The sequence below is a fragment of the Schistocerca nitens genome, chromosome 9 (assembly GCF_023898315.1).
Source record: "Schistocerca nitens isolate TAMUIC-IGC-003100 chromosome 9, iqSchNite1.1, whole genome shotgun sequence".
NCBI classification, from domain to species: Eukaryota; Metazoa; Arthropoda; class Insecta; order Orthoptera; family Acrididae; genus Schistocerca; species Schistocerca nitens.
Window position 1 is genome coordinate 40,225,652 of NC_064622.1, and position 17,843 is coordinate 40,243,494.

The 17,843-nt window shown below is 40.4% G+C and overlaps 1 protein-coding gene across 5 annotated transcripts in view; it reads right to left on the reverse strand.

Moving 5' to 3' along the window:
* Window positions 1–17,843, reverse strand: part of LOC126203990 (2-oxoglutarate dehydrogenase complex component E1-like) — a 129,942-nt gene that overhangs the window by 105,406 nt on the left and 6,693 nt on the right. The window contains exon 4 of one of the 5 annotated variants that reach the window (XM_049938421.1): window positions 3,243–3,363. The exons of the other annotated variants lie outside the window; for them this stretch is intronic. Within the exon in view, the coding sequence (XP_049794378.1) occupies window positions 3,243–3,363 (121 nt within the window). The remainder of the gene's footprint in view (window positions 1–3,242; window positions 3,364–17,843) is intronic. 5 annotated transcript variants of the gene reach the window in all.

The following is a 17,843-nucleotide window of genomic DNA, read 5'->3' on the forward strand; positions in this document are numbered from 1 at the left end:
AATTCACCAGACACTGGTTACACTGAAAACCAAAGCAGTGAAGCTTAGTGTCGTGTGTATCCTTTGAAAATGTTAAAGAGCCAGGTATAATATGTTATTTATCTCAGGCCATAGGTCAATATCCCAATACTTTATTTTGCGTATTCTGTAACTAACTATTATAAAAAGCATTTCTAGATGATATACTATCTTACATGAAGCATTATCATATATTTCAGTAGTAACACAGAAATTCTGTTCTCTGATGACAAACTGTTGTTTACAGTATCATATTAAGTACCTCCAACTATCTGCTTTTCAATATGAAAGCCACTTTAAAAGTAAAAGAACTTTATGTTTAAACATAAATTTAATAGAAGTAAATATGCACCTTAAATTAAAACAATATCTTTAGAGGCTATGTCGATGTCTACCACTACGTTACAAAATCTACAGAGGGAGAAGAAGATGGGAAATTGCATGTTTATGTGGAAGTATGAGGACTGATACTGGTGATGTATGATTTGAGACGAAAAAAGGGATAACAGAATAAATTGTACTGTATTGACAACTAGGGAGAAAACTTGCATCATCAACTAAAACAAATTTAAGTAACGAGAGAAGAATACGCAATTAGTCAAAAAGAGTTGAACCAGTTCTCGATTTGAGGAGGGATAAGATATTAAGTATTGTAATAAAACTACAAAATCTAAGGAACAAAAATCAAAATGTGCACTATCCAGAGTAAGGTAACCAGAGCATGTGTATTCCACAACACTAATTTGACAGTAAACTGCAAATGTGAAAATGAGAACAGGATTTTGAAAACATTCAAAATGGGCTGGTTAAATAAATTTTACACCCCTCTGCAATCCAACAATGTCTGCAACCAGTACACTTTAGGGGAGACATTCCAATATCATATTTCATGCTGAGCTGACAACTATTTCAGAAATGGAACCACCCTATCAGACAAACCACAATTTCTATATTGTAGTCTTATTATCAAACTATAGTCACTGAGATGAAAATGAATGCTGTTACATTCAAATCCCAAGGCAGAAAATACATCTGTCATGCCCCTTACGAATCAAGCAATGAAACAAGACTCAAGCATAGTACATGAAGCATCTGACCCAAGTTATTTCCACACAAACTGTACTGAACAAGAAGAATGAGAAGTTGTAAACAGTAATTGAAGATTATATGCCACTATTACATATCAAATTGTTCTCGGAGTGTTTCCAAACTTACCATTCATTCCAGTAGAGCAGACAACTATGCAGGTTAAAGGTTTGCTCAATAGTTCGCGTATCAGTGACAGGATATATTTAAGAATAAAAATGTATACATTTATTTAGGTTAGTCTCAGAGCAAATGGAACGTGGAAGTAATTTCACTTAGGAAAGCACAATCTCAAACCCAGCACTAGAAGCAGTTCTAATGAGGATTGCAAACAGAATTAGATAATGTGTTGTGAAAGACTGGGGGGGGGGGATATAATGAACAGTCACTTAACCAAAAGACTATGTTTTGACTTAAGAGCATTCTTTATGAGGGTTGTCTTAAGATTTTACAAATGACCACTAGATGGCAATACAGAGGTGTGATATCACTATTGTTTTACAATTTGTTTTCCAACAATGGCACTTGAGTAACTGCCTAAATGGCATTTAAAGTAACTTTGGCGAGCCCATGCTTCTGTCAGCAATGAATTTCATGAAGGTTGACCACAGTGCATTGTTCCAAGCAACACCGATGGTGTGTAGTTTGACCAAAAAGGACCAATACGTAGTACATTCCTGATTATTCACACTTGTTTTTTAGAAAAGAAAAAACTGCACATGCCAGACCAGCAGCAGAAGACGACTGCACTGAACCCCGCATGAGTGCGCACAGATGTCTGCTGCTAAGGCTGCCACCACTCCCCATCTGTTAGACACTGGCCCGAATATGCGCTTAAAAATAACTGTTATTCATGCATCTTCTCCCACACATGATGCAGGCTTTGATACACACCAAGATGCCACAAATATGCAATACATTCCGAAATAATTGGGAATGTATTGCATTTTTGTGGCATCCTGATGTGTACCAAACCCTCCATCATACATGCGATTTTGCATGAACATTTACCTCTAAAAATACCTGTTATTGGCAAATTCAGCTTGACCTGACAAACTGAGAAACAGTCTCTTGTCAACTGATTAAAGCAAATGATCAAAAGTTTCAACAGAGGAAATACAAAATCTATACATAAGATCATATTAGGAGACGAAAGTTTAATATACTCATATCAACAAGAAACCAAGCAGTGATCAAATGATTGGATGTTCAAAAATGATTAAAAACCAACAAAAGTGGCTCGTTCACAAAGCACTTACAAAAATTGTCACTAGTTTCTCCAATTATGCTGTAAATGTTTTGACCAATGCTTTAGATGACTGAAGAACCGTTAATGCTGAATGGAAGGCATACTATACAACCATTTGTTTGCCGCCAGTCAACGAAATTAGGAAAACAACCAATAAATATTTCATCATTCTTCTGTGTAAAAATGCCAGCTGTCTTATAACATGTCTGACAAATGATTACTTGACAGTGAAAAACAATGAACCACTGTCCCTCCACCAGTATTCACCTCATTTGTTACCTAAAGACTTCTTTTTGTTCTATGTCAAACAAAAAACCTGTGGACTGCTATTTTCATCACCAGGAAAAACTGTTGAATCCTTCCAACACCAAATTAAATTGGTTCCAACACAGCAAAAATGTATAAATTTTGAAGGTGAATATTTCAAGAAACAATAAAAATATTTGCACCTAAAGAAAGATGAAAGAAAATCAGTTTCTGTAAAAATTTGAAAGGCAGTCCTCAGATGTCCCCCGTGTTATTCTTTAGCATTTATCTTCACTGCTTTAAGCAATATTCACTGTCATTTTGACAGAATATTGCTACAAAACATGGCATAACTGGCTAAATATATACTTTTTAAGGACCACACCTTACAAAACATAAAAAGCAGAAAGACTGAAGGCCTTACAACATTAGAACCACAACATTAAGATACAAGCAAAAAAAAAAAAAAAAAAAAAAAAAAATTATATTTAAACTAAGTGTATAACAATCAAACTATCGCTATTTTTTCCAACAATATTCCACAGCTGAAGAGTGTGCTGAGACACTGGCATATGAGGAAAGTAAAGTCTATGGCCATATATTGCACATCTGCAATTAAGTGCAATGTAATAGCTCCCCTTACCCAGCATGTACTGCCGGACAACAATCTCGGGTGGAGCGCCCTGGCGATCTTTATACTTGCTGTGAAGATCTGCATACATTATCCCCAGAGGATCCAGGTCTGCCACCAAGTGGCCTCGCGCCTGCAGCACATCAAACTTTGTCAGTGACATAAAAATGTGCTCACAGTGTTTCTGCCTACTGTGTACACCTTCTCTCTTGTTGCATTGCCTTTGCAGATGGTCATTACAAATAGTTAATGCACAAGTCCAGAAAATTAATGTGGAAAGTAAAATTACTGCATTAGCAGTTGTGTTGTTATGAATTAATACTTTTTACAGTTATGAAACTTTTGTTCTTGAAAATATGTTTGGTAAAAATCAACTACAAACACAGCAAAGCATGGGTTGAAAGACTTATTACTTTGATGTACTTAAAGCTGTTTTAACCACACAGCTACAATGAATATTTTTGTACAAAATCTGCATACTTCCTTCAGTTTACTGCTTCCAGCAAATAACAGCAATACAAAACAAAATAACTTGCAATTTGAATGGTATCGAAATCTTTAATCTCTTATTACTTGCACTTAATACAACTTTCCTGAAACACTGTTACTACAACACAAAATGTTACCATGCCTATTTTATATTACAGTGATACAGAAATGTGAAACACGTAATTAATAAGGACTGCATTAAATTATTACGAAATCTTTCCTTTATTTTGAATGTATTTTTCTGTTACAATAATTTCAAACTGAAATAGATTTACATTGAGGTGACAAGAGTCATGGAACACCACCTAATAACATGTCAGTTTTGCCCTGCATAGTGCAGCAACTCCACAAATCACGGACTCCACAATTTGTTGGATCCCCTGCGGAAATATTAAGCCATGCCACCTCTATAGCCATCTGTATTTGTAAAAGTGTTGTTAGAGCAGGATTTTGTGCACAAACACACCTCTCGATTATATCCAATAAATGTTCAGTGGGATTTACTTCGGGTGATCTGAGTGACCAAACCGTTTGCTCAAATTGTCCAGACTGTGCTTCAAACAAATTGCGAACAATTGTGGACCGATGACATGGTGCATTGTCATCCACAAAAATTCCATTGTTGCTTGGGAACATGAAGTCTATGAATAGCCAAACATGCTCATTTACAGTCAATTATAAATTCAGATGGACCAGGGGAGTCAGTCCATTCCATGTAAACACAGCCCACGGCATTATGAAGCCACCACCAACTTGCAGTGTCCTGTTGACAACTTGGGTCCATGGCTTCCTGGGGTCTGCACCACACTCAAACCCTACCATCAGCTCTCACCAACTGAAATCAGGACTTACATGACGAGGCCAAAGTTTCCCAGTCTAGGTAAACTATATGGTCACAAGCCTGAGAGAGGCACTGCAGACGATGATTTGCTTTTAGCAAAGGCACTCACATCTGTTGTCTGCTGCCATAGCCCATTAATGCTAAATTCCGTTGCACTGTCCAATTGGCTACATTTGTCGTACGTCCCACATTGATTTCCACAATTATTTCACATAATGTTGCCTGTCTGTTAGCACTGACAACTATACGCCAGCACTGCTGTTCTTTGTTGTTAAGTGAAGGTTGTCTGCAACTATGTTTTATAGTTGGTAGTGACTTTAACTTACCCTTGATACGATGGTAAAAATACATGTTTAATTCTGGAGGTATGCATAAAACATCATCCGAAATTGTGCTAAACACATTCTCTGAAAATTATTTCGAGCCCATGAATAGTAAATGGTTGTGGAAACACACTTGACCTCTTAGCAACAAATATTCCTGAGTTGATGACAAGCATCAAAATAGGCAGAGGGATTAGCGGAAACTGGCAGTCTTAGTGAGATTGAATATTATAACTCTCAAATCCTCCAAAAATAAACAAAAAATATAGCTATTCAAAAAGAGCAGATTAAAAATTCACTTGACGCCTTCCTGAGAGACTATCCACTCCTCCCAAATTAACAGTATAAGTGTAGACCAGATGTTGCTTGAATTCAGAGAAATAGTATCAGCAGCAATTGAGAGCTTTATACCAAATAAATCAACAAATGATGGAGCTGACCCTCATTGGTACACAAAACGGGTCAGAACACTGTTGCAGAAACAATGTAACAAACATGCCAAATTTAAACAGACGCAAAATCCCCAAGATTGGCGATCTTTTACCGAAGCTCGACATTTAGTGCGGACTTCAATGTGAGGTGCTTATAACAGTTTCCACAACAAAGCTTTGTCTCGAAACCTGGCAGAAAATCCAAAGATATTCTGGTCTTATGTGAAGTATTCTAGCGGCAAGAAACAATCACTGCCTTCTCTGCGCTATAGCAATGGAGATACTATCAAAGACAGTGCTGCCAAAGCAGAGTTACTAAGCACAGCCTTCCGAAATGCCTTCACAAAAGAAGACGAAGTAGATATTCCAGAATTCGAATCAAGAACAGCTGCCAACATGAGTAACGTAGAAGTAAATATCCACTGACTAGTGAAGCAACTTAAATCACTTAATAAAAGCAAGTCTTCTGGTCCAGACTATATACCAATTAGGTTCCTTTCAGAGTATGCTGATGCAATAGGTCCATACTTAACAATCATAAACAACCGTTCACTCGACGGAAGATCCGTACCCAAAGACGGAAAAGTTGCACAGGTCACACCAATATTCAAGAAAGGTGGTGGCAGTAATCCACTAAATTACAGGCCCGTGTCATTAACGTCAACATGCAGCAGGATTTTGGAACATAAATTGCGTTCAAACATTATGAATTACCTCGAAGAAAACTGTCTTTTGACCCACAGTCAACATGGATTTAGAAAACATTGTTCTTGTGAAACACAACAAGCTCTTTACTCGTATGAAGTGTTAAATGCTATTGACAAGGGATTTCAGATCAATGCTGTATTTCTGGAGTTCCAGGAGGCTTTTGACACTGAACCACAAGCAGCTTGTAGTGAAATTGCGTTCTTGTGGAATATTGTCTCAGTTATGTGACTGGATTCGTGACTTCCTGTCAGAGACGTCACCATTCATAGTAACTGAAAGACATCGAATAAAACAGAAGTGATTTCTGGCATTCCCCAAGGTAGTGTTATAGGCCCTTTACTGTTCCTTATCTATATAAACGATTTGGGAGACAATCTGAGCAGCCGCCTTAGGCTGTTTGCAGATGACACTGTCATTTATCGACAGATAAAGTCATCAGAAGATCAAAACAAATTGCAAAATGATTTAGAAACCGTACCTGTATGGTGCAGAAAGTGGCAACTGACCCTAAATAACGAAAAGTGTGAGGTCATCCACATGAGTGCTAAAATGAATCCGTTAAACTTCGGTTACACAATAGCTCAGTCAAATCTAAAGGGCTTAAATTCAACTAAATGCCAAGGACTTACAATTACGAATAACTTAAATTGGGAGGAACACATAGAAAATGTTGTGGGGAAGCTAACAAAAAACTGCGTTTTATTGGCAGGACACTTAGAAAATGTAACAAATCTACTAAGGTGACTGGCTACACTATGCTTGTCCATCTTTTAGAATACTGATGCACGCTGTGGAGTCCTTACCAGATAGTAAGTTGCAATCACCAACTTTCTCCTCCAAATGCAAAAATATTTTGTTGGTACCGACCTACACAGGGAGCAAAGATCACCATGATAAAATAGGGGAAATCAGAGCTCGTACAGAAAGATAAACGTATTCCTCCTTTCCGAGCGCTATATGAGATTGGAATACTAGATAATTGTGATGGTGGTTTGATGAACCCTCTCCCAGGCCCTTAAATTGATTTTCTATCAATGTAGATGTAGGTTTTGTTTGTGGTGAGAGGTAATCCCTGAAATTTGGTATTCTTGGCACACTCTTGACATTGTGGATTGCAAAATACTGAATTCTTTAACAGTTTGTGAAATGGAATGTCCCATGTGTCTAGCTCCAACTACGATTTCACATTCTAAGTCTTAATTTCAACTGTGTGACCATAAACATGGCGAAAACCTTTTCACACATATCACTCGAGTACAAATAACAGCTCCACCAAAGCACTGCCCTTTTTATACCTCATTTACACAATACTAGCACTATCTCTATACATGCATATCACTATTCCATGATTTTTGTCACCTCAGGGTATATGTTCAAAGGCAGACATCAACATTTGCATTTCTGTACATCATTACGAAAAATATGACTCTTTAGACAGCTTACTATTCAACTTGAACTGAAAGCAGTTTAAATCTGATCCCACTTGCAATCAAATACACCCATGGAAATGGAAAAAAGAACACATTGACACCGGTGTGTCAGACCCACCATACTTGCTCCGGACACTGCGAGAGGGCTGTACAAGCAATGATCACACGCACGGCACAGCGGACACACCAGGAACCGCGGTGTTGGCCGTCGAATGGCGCTAGCTGCGCAGCATTTGTGCACCGCCGCCGTCAGTGTCAGCCAGTTTGCCGTGGCATACGGAGCTCCATCGCAGACTTTAACACTGGTAGCATGCCGCGACAGCGTGGACGTGAACCGTATGTGCAGTTGACCGACTTTGAGCGAGGGCGTATAGTGGGCATGCGGGAGGCCGGGTGGACGTACCGCCGAATTGCTCAACACGTGGGGCGTGAGGTCTCCACAGTACATCGATGTTGTCGCCAGTGGTCGGCGGAAGGTGCACGTGCCCGTCGACCTGGGACCGGACCGCAGCGACGCACGGATGCACGCCAAGACCGTAGGATCCTACGCAGTGCCGTAGGGGACCGCACCGCCACTTCCCAGCAAATTAGGGACACTGTTGCTCCTGGGGTATCGGCGAGGACCATTTGGAACCGTCTCCATGAAGCTGGGCTACGGTCCCGCACACCGTTAGGCCGTCTTCCGCTCACACCCCAACATCGTGCAGCCCGCCTCCAGTGGTGTCGCGACAGGCGTGAATGGAGGGACGAATGGAGACGTGTCGTCTTCAGCGATGAGAGTCGCTTCTGCCTTGGTGCCAATGATGGTCGTATGCGTGTTTGGCGCCGTGCAGGTGAGCGCCACAATCAGGACTGCATACGACCGAGGCACACAGGGCCAACACCCGGCATCATGGTGTGGGGAGCGATCTCCTACACTGGCCGTACACCACTGGTGATCGTCGAGGGGACACTGAATAGTGCACGGTACATCCAAACCGTCATCGAACCCATCGATCTACCATTCCTAGACCGGCAAGGGAACTTGCTGTTCCAACAGGACAATGCACGTCCGCATGTATCCCGTGCCACCCAACGTGCTCTAGAAGGTGTAAGTCAACTACCCTGGCCAGCAAGATCTCCGGATCTGTCCCCCATTGAGCATGTTTGGGACTGGATGAAGCGTCGTCTCACGCGGTCTGCACGTCCAGCACGAACGCTGGTCCAACTGAGGCGCTAGGTGGAAATGGCATGGCAAGCCGTTCCACAGGACTACATCCAGCATCTCTACGATCGTCTCCATGAGAGAATAGCAGCCTGCATTGCTGCGAAATGTGGATATACACTGTACTAGTGCCGACATTGTGCATGCTCTGTTGCCTGTGTCTATGTGCCTGTGGTTCTGTCAGTGTGATCATGTGATGTATCTGACCCCAGGAATGTGTGAATAAAGTTTCCCCTTCCTGGGACAATGAATTCACGGTGTTCTTATTTCAATTTCCAGGAGTGTATTTCCAAAACAATGGTAATAATAGCTGTGGACGACATGCTTATTTTAGGTAAAAAATTGAACCAAATTCTAATTGAAGGTACTTTGCAGTGAATGGTCTTATTCTTTACTTTTGTGAACTACATTTAAGAAAATATTCACTAAACAGACTTTTGAAGTTTAGTTCCAAACAAACTATTATGCTGTCATATTTTGTTGTTAGGCTTAGAAACAAAACAGCACACTAGTTACTTGTCCTCAAAAACAGATAACACAAACACAGATCTCATACATAATCAACAGAAGAAGCTGCCTCACATACTTCCACATGCACAAGTCAAATGCAGCACGTATCTAGGACGACTAGCAAATATATCCCAGTCATGATGTAACATACAAAAGTGTTCTAAAGTTAGAAGCATAAGGAAACAATGGTAAATGACAAGGTGCACACTAACATACTATTACATTAACATACTAACAAACATGAGCTCTAAAATTACAAATGCAGCAAGAAGCATCACACACTTAAAAAGATTGCTGTTATTTTGCACAAACAGCTGGACAAATATTACGAATACATGCTCAAATGGATGCTGGTTCTTTGTACATTTACTGACTAACACAAAATCTTCAATTCTGCAATGTTAGTACGAACAAAAAACAAATTCAGAGACTAGAATAAATTAATGTATCTATCTTTCACACGAGGATCTGTTGTGTAATAATAATAATAATAATAATATAATCACACCTTTAATAAACACAGTATTCTGTAAGGACACTTCTTGCAGTAAATCTGAGCAAAGTTCAACAAAAGAATGGTGAAGTAAGACACAAATTCTTCACAGTTAACATGTGAAACATGCATGGAGTACAATAAAGGGAGCTGTCATGTCGTCACAAACTTTACACCAACATCCAAATATTTTGACCAAAAATGCCAGCTTGCATCATTTACAGGTGTATTAATCAATTTGATTATAATCTAAAGTGTAAAGGAATCATTTGATTTGTAAGTGGATTCATTCAAATAATGTTTTCTTTTATATACATGAAGTTGCAGAGTTTAATTTTGTTACTGGTTTTATTTCTGTTTTTTGACTTTACACCTCCAATCAAGCCAACTCTCAATGCTCTCTGGATGAAGGCTGCGAGAAGGAAATGTCGTAAACTGACCATACACAGAAAATATATTTTTAACAATGTGGAAAACAGATTGCTACATACAGTAAAGGAGATACATTAAGTTGCTGACCGGCACAATTAAAAGACACTTACATAAAGCTTCGGCCATAACCTTCTACAACAAAAGAAAAACACACACCACTCATAGACACAAGCAAGCACACCTCATGCATACCTGACCAACCAACTCCAGCATCTAGGACTGGAATGCAACTATAACACAGAATGCAAACAGCAATCTGGAGGGGGCGGGGAAGGGATAGTAGTGTATGGGTGGGGAGAGGGACGAACACTGCCTGGTGCAGTATGCAGCGATCAGAATGCCGACAAGTGCCATTTCAGGAGGTTGTGGGGCAGGGAGGTGGGGTTGACGAGGACCATATGGAGCGGACGGGAGAGAAGATCATCTACAAGATCTTGACTCAGGGCCAAGACACCCTATATCATTCCTTCACAACCTCAACACCTTCTCTCCCATTTGCTTCACAAGGTCCTCCTCAACCCAGCAAGTCACCTCTCTAAATGCTGACCACCTCCTTTCTGAAGGCTCCATCTGCACCTCTGTCCACATTAAACCCACCAATCACCAACAGTACCTGCGTTCTGACAGCTGCCATCCCATTCACACAGAAAAAGACCTCTGATACAGTCTGGCCACTGCAGTAACAAGAACCCCCATGCTCAGTATGCTGAATGTCTCACCAAGACCTTCACAGACAGGCACTATCCCCCAGGCCTAGTCTGCAAACATATCTCCCGTGTCATTTCCCATCACACCCCCATCCTCCCATCAGCCCCAAGAAACAGCCACAAAGGAGTGCCCCTTTGTCACCCAGTACCACCCCTGACTGGAACAAATGAACCACATCCTTCACCAGAGCTCTGACTATTTATTATCATGCCCTGAAACAAGGGACATCCTACTCGAGATACGTCCCACTCCTCCAAAAGTGGTGTTCCACCACCCGCCCAACCTCCACAACATCCTAGTCCATCCCGATGCCACTTCCAATCCCAACCCCTTGCTACAAGCTCATACCCCTCAGGAAGACTGACATGCAAGACCAGCCCAATCCACCCACCCAGCACTTCCTATTCCAGTCCTGTCAGAGGTTACCCTACCCCATCAGGGGCCAGGTCACCTGTGAAAGCAGCTCTGTCATTTACCAGCTTTGCTGCAAACAATGCAATACCAACCGGCTGTCCACCAGGATGAACGGCCTCTGCCAAACAGTGGCCAAGAGCAAAGTAGACCAACCTGTGGCACAACATGCAGATGAACGTAACAGACTTCATTTCCATGGCTGCTTCACTATCTGAGCCATCTGGAACCTTCCCACCACCACCACCACCACCACCACCACCACCACCACCACCACCACCACCTTTTCTGATTGCACTGACGGGAGTTATCATTACAACACATTCTCCACTCCTGTTATTATCCCAGCCCCAACCTATGATAACATATCGTCCCAACAGTTTCCACCCCCTCTGTCCTAACATCTCCTCCAGGTTCTTGTCTCCACCCTGTTAATGTGCCACCCTTTGCCAATGCACCCGCCCATCTCTCCCCAATCCTCTCCTTTTTTCCTCACCTCCCTGCAACACAAGTCTCCTGACTGAGCGCTTGTTGGCGTTCTAGTGCACACTCCACCAGACAGTATTCACTTCTCTCCCCACCCATACACTACTATTCCTTCCCCTTCCTTGTACCCTCCAGATTGCTGCTTGCATCCCACGAGATATTTGGATTCCAGCCCAAGATGCTGGTGTTGGTGGTCATGTGTGCATGAGGTGTGCTTGCTAATGTGTATGAATGGTGTGTGTTTCTCTTTTGCTGATGAAGGCTGTGACCGAAAGCTTTATGCAAGTGTCTTGATTGTGCCTGTCTGCAACGTAGTATTTCTTTTTTACGTTACGCAGCAATTTGTCTTTTCTACATTGCTGGTACTCCTATCTGTGGTTTCCACTGTTTGACAATACAAATTTTCAGCATTTTTGGGAATATGACATAGGTGGAAAATCAGTTTCATCAGTCCATATTACGGAAAATACTGGATTACACCCTTTTGATATCACATACACATGGTTATTCGAAATGTATTACTGGATCAAATATGCATTTAACACCAGAGGAGGAGGAGGAGATTAGTGTTTAACGTCCCGTCGACAACGAGGTCATTAGAGACGGAGCGCAAGCTCAGGTGAGGGAAGGACAGGGAAGGAAATCGGCCCTGCCCTTTTTAAAGAAATCATCCCGGCATTTGCCTGAAGCGATTTAGGGAAATCACGGAAAATCTAAATCAGGATGGCCGGAGACAGGATTGAACCGTCGTCCTCCCAAATGCGAGTCCAGTGTGCTAACCACTGCGCCACCTCGCTCGGTTAACACCAGAAAAATGTTTGAAATTGCCTTCCTGACACTGTGTTATTCACGAAATTTGTCATAACATTTTCTATTTAAAACAACTGTTGCATGCACAAGACAGAAAGTAAGAACAAGAAGCAATTGTAAACAGTAGTTTGCTAATGTTTTGGGGCATGTAACAGGGTAGTACTGACTTCAAAGCAATGTACTGTGTAAATCTGTAGTGCCATCTCCCTTTATTATACCCCAAGGAAGCATTTCTGGAAGTCTAAAGGAGCTTATATGTTCAATTTTTCACACAGTATTTCGAAACTGACCTTGCCATAATCAGGGTTGATCTTTAATAAACAGGGTGAGCCAAAAAGAACTTCACAACTTTGGAATTATATAGAAATTTAATGAAATAACTTACACAATTAGTACACGTGTCATTTTGTAGCAAACAACCTCAAGATTCACAATAAAGTGTCGTGTTATTTTGGTTCGATGTGACTGTCATTTGTGATGCAGCAAACATCACAATGGTATTCCACACTCACTGCAGCAATTCGGGCATAAATTGTGCGGTAGCAATGTAGATTCCATTTTCCAGGTCGGTTAAATTGTTTGGTAGGGGAGGAACATACACATGGTCTTTAATGAAATCCCAGAGAGAGAAATCCAATGGCATCAAGTCTGAGGAGCAGGTTGGCCATGTGATTGGCCCTTCATGGACAATCCACCAACATGGGAAGCAATTATCGAGAAAACCTTGAACTTCCACTAGGAAATGAGGTTATGCACCATCTTGGCAGTAATAAACTGTCCCATCTTTGTCATCTTCATCAATCTGTGGAAGTTTAAGCATATCCAGATACATATTACCAGTGATAGTACTCTCCATGAAGAAAGACAGTAAACTTTCAATTAGCTAGGGGGGCACAAAACACATTATCTTTGTCGCTGTCATGAATGTGTTCTAGGGTTGCATGTGGATTTTTCGCTGCTCCATGAAATACTGACTCATCTCTGAAGATTACTGTGTTCAGGAATGTGCCGTCATCCTCTATCTGATGCAACATTTCCACACAGAACTCCACATGAGCAATCTTATCTTTATCACTAATGTGCTGTGCCATTGTGAATCTATATTGTTCCAAGTATACATGTCTACACAGTACTCATCAAACAGTCTTTTGTGGAATGCCAGTCTCACGAGACCCACATCCCATTGATTTTTGTAGACTGTGGGCAAAGCTCTTCCTATTCTGTTTAACATATCATCAATATGTCAGCTACCTGGTGATTTATCATGTTGTACTGAACAGCCCGTCTCAACAAAGTTCTCGCGACAAGAGTAAACTGCAGACTCGCTTCGAGGTTCTGTAGCATATTCGAATTGAAATTTACATCAAACAGTTGCAGAAGAGTTCATTTCTTGAAAACGAAACACAAAGTGAGCAAACTCCACACCAGTGAAAGTAGCCATTTTAACTGTGTGCTACGCTTGCATTCCTAGTGGCAGAATGGGGTACTGATGCACTATATCAATCAAACTTTATGCTGACTGCTACAAAATGACACACTTAGCGATTCCGTAAGTCAACTCAATAAGTTTTGATATCATTCCAAAGTTTTAATGTCCTTTTTGGTTCACCTTGCATATGCCATCCAGATTCCAGGTAGTATGTGATAGGCTTTCCACTGACATAACACCTTTTATTGGTGAGCTCAACTCTTTATTTATGAAAAATTGAACTATTAACTTCACTAGCCTTGTGGTAATTTTGCAGATATTCTGTGAAATAACACACACATCTAGTAACAACCTAAACACTCCTAAGGTATCACCTCTTGGTCCAACAATATTTTTTTTAAATCAATGCAGTTGGAAAAAGTTTGCATAACAAACATGTTTCAAATGATGAGCATTATCAGTTTCTGGATTAAGATATTAAATAAAAATTTATGATCACTGCACACAAAAGATTATGGAATTAGAACTGGTTACCATGACCAACCAATGGATGATAACCAGCTTTTACAGGGTGACCAAATAAAGCTGGCCTAGAAAATAAAAACACTGACCCTGAATTGAGCTTTGTTAATGAATAGAACTGTTTGTCACAGAAAATGCTGGAAACTGTGATTTAAATGCACCAATCAGTTGCTGTCATATGTCTGTGATGGATTCTGAGCAAATTGGAATCAGGAGTTTTAGATGCTCAGTTTTTCATTTCTTAGATAAGGCTCAGTTCAGCCCGGCAGGGTATGTGACATTAGGACATGCACCATTAGGCATCAGAAATTAGAGATGAAATTACAACTGACTGCATTCTTGACATTTTTAACATACATATCAGCTGTTGTCCCACCATTCAATAAAGCTTGAATGGCTGCACCCAAGGCTCAGCAATTAGTATGGCAATGCCCTCCACCACAGTGAATATCAATTAATTGTGAAGTTAAAAGCCTTTAGATCTAGCACTACAACTTGATACTATAACATCATGACCACCAAGTGGAATAAATTTCACACTTTTGCTGTTACAATATAACCCCACTTTTACGTTTCTGGAATTGACATTTTCCTGCCGTTTACGACATTTTTTATCGGTCCCGTCAAATTTCATAAGCCCACAATGTTAATTTGCACCTGATTTTGCATCAACATATTTATAATTTTCCTGCAATTTACGCATTACGAAAAAATTTTTGTTGAGAAAATACGATGCTGGCATAATGTTGGCTGTCCAGTAGTGTTTGCAAATATTAAGTGGTTAAGTTTCTTAGAACCAGGGCACTCTATTCAGTGGATTTGAACAGGCAAACAAGTAAAAGTTGTAAAAATTTGTGCTGCATCTCCCGCCACTCCCATGCTCTATTTGGCGTGGTGGCTGATGGGAGTAACTAGGTTCGTTCAAATGAAGATATCATGACCAATCACAACCATTTCCAAACTGCCTCTACTGCGCAAATGCTGTTTCGTGATTGTTGTGATCATCGTGACACCTTTGTCGAACCAAATTAAGGGTGTTTCGCCATATGAAGCACAAGTTAGCACCATCATTCATTTTGTGTTGCTCAAATGTTTTTAGTGTAAACACAGTGCCGGTTACATATTGTATTCATTCTGAGCAAAATGTGTTTTGATAATTTATCCTCGTTCTCAAGTGCAGTATTTACATATGTATTTTTTGTGGTGTTACACAGACAAACAACGTGAGTGATAGTTTGTGCGTGCGCGCAGATAATGTGCATTCAGAACATTCAAAAATTTATATCACTAAGTTGTTCCAAAGATTAAGGATGCCATACCCAATTACTACTTTAGCAAGAGCAGGCATTTCCCTCATGGGGAGTGACTGTTAAAACCAAGTTTTTGAAAACGGCCCTAAGTCGCATTAAGAGCAACTTGTGGCTGTTTTCAAAAACTGAATTCCATACTGACGATTGAGAATACAAGAACATGAAGTTTCGAGTACAATAAAGTTTTCTCCTTAAGGAATACCTGTTAAGCTACTACCTAAAATAAAGCTTTTATTTGAATGTGTTTCCTGTGAGCTTTTCTGACATTTCAAGACAGTATATGAAACATGGCTTCATCAAAAGCCAGATACTGAAGACCAGTCAAAGTAATGGGCAACAAGAGGTGAAACTATGATACAGAAAGTGGTTACATGTGTGATTCTTGTGGTGTGGTATTCATTCATATTGGCAGAGATACCATCTAAATGGAATACAACTACAAATTGAATTATGTTATTCAAGAAAAACATCTACATCCCACAAAGAAGGAAGTCCCTTTTTATCATGAAACCTACTCATACTTCTCATTGTTGATGTTATTTTTAACTCAAACACCTTTGCTCAGAACTGTTTCCACATCCACTCTATTTGCCAGATTTGGCTTCCTGCCATTACTCCTTTCCTCTCAAAGCCAAATAAATTGATGGGTGGATGAAAATTAACTTCCAGTGTTGAGACAAACTGAGGCATACTTATTCTGTACTGCCGGGAAAAAATATTTTATTCTGATCATTAATGTGTAGCAGAGTCATTGGCCTAAAGCATTGATTTACAAGGTGACCATGTAAGATAGTTTAAAAATTCTATTAAATTTTATGTTTTACTTGTCAGATCAATACCTTTTTGAATGACCTTCAGACTTACTGTAAGAACAACAACTTTTTACTAAATAGGACACAATCAATCACACACAGAAGCAACTACTCTGATCCATGGCTTCATACAGAGTGACAGGTTTGAACCTAAACAAACGTCACTTGTTACAAGTAGAAAAGTAATTATGACTACTACAAACAATTCATTTCGTCTTGCCCAAAGTGGAGGCAGCTCAACTGCACCCAATGAAACAGAGCTGCTCACTTGTGTTCATAGTCCTGCTTCACAGCAAAGGTGCAAGAGACAACCTTGTTCTCAAGATAGTTCTAGCTGAATGTTAGCAGATGAGTGCACTGAGCTCACATGGCCTCTCAGCACTACGTACTGCATTTCACCATATGAATAACAGCAAGGACTTCTTCCAGCAAGCACGTACTATCCTTCCTCTACACTGGAAATAGCACTTTTTTTGTTTGAAAGAATGGACAGCAACAGTGTTCCACCTGTACTCTGATAATTTAATGAACATATTAAAAATGTACCTCAATGTGCAGCAACAAATTCAGCTGAATACACGAAAGCAACTTACTACCAGGTAAAGCACGATAAGGAGCAAGTAATCCCGTGAGGCAGAATTACTTGCTGTTAGAATTATTTTTTCCTGCACTTAAAACAGTACATACAACACGTGCACTGATCCTCAAACAAAGACTGAAGACAATGGATGGTCTCCAGGTCCTATGCAATCTGTTATTACAAATTACCATCATTTTGCAATTTAAACAAAATTCACAATGCTAATAAGACACTTTCATTCCTGCACAGTCTCAACCCTTTTAATTATTTCCACAGCACTTCATATAGTCCAACTCCTGCTCAGTCAGAACATGGTAACACTGACTGCCCATGCCCAAGCTGTGCTTGCCCCATCCCACAACCCCCAGAAATTAAATGGCACCTTGTGCATAAGGAGGGGAAGGGTATCAGTGTTTAACGTCCCGTTGACAACAAGGTCATAGAGACAGAGCACAAACTCAGATTAGGGAAGGAAATCGTGCCCTTTCAAAGGAACCATCCTGGCATTTTCCTGAAACGATTTAGCGAAATCATGGAAAACCTAAATCAGAATGGCTGGAGACGGGTGTGAACTGTTGTCCTCCCGAATGCGAGTCCAGTGTGCTAGTCCCTGCGCCATCTCGCTCAGTACCTTGTGCATAAGTGCTAGTCAGGACAGTGTCATACTGAATCATAGCCAATAAC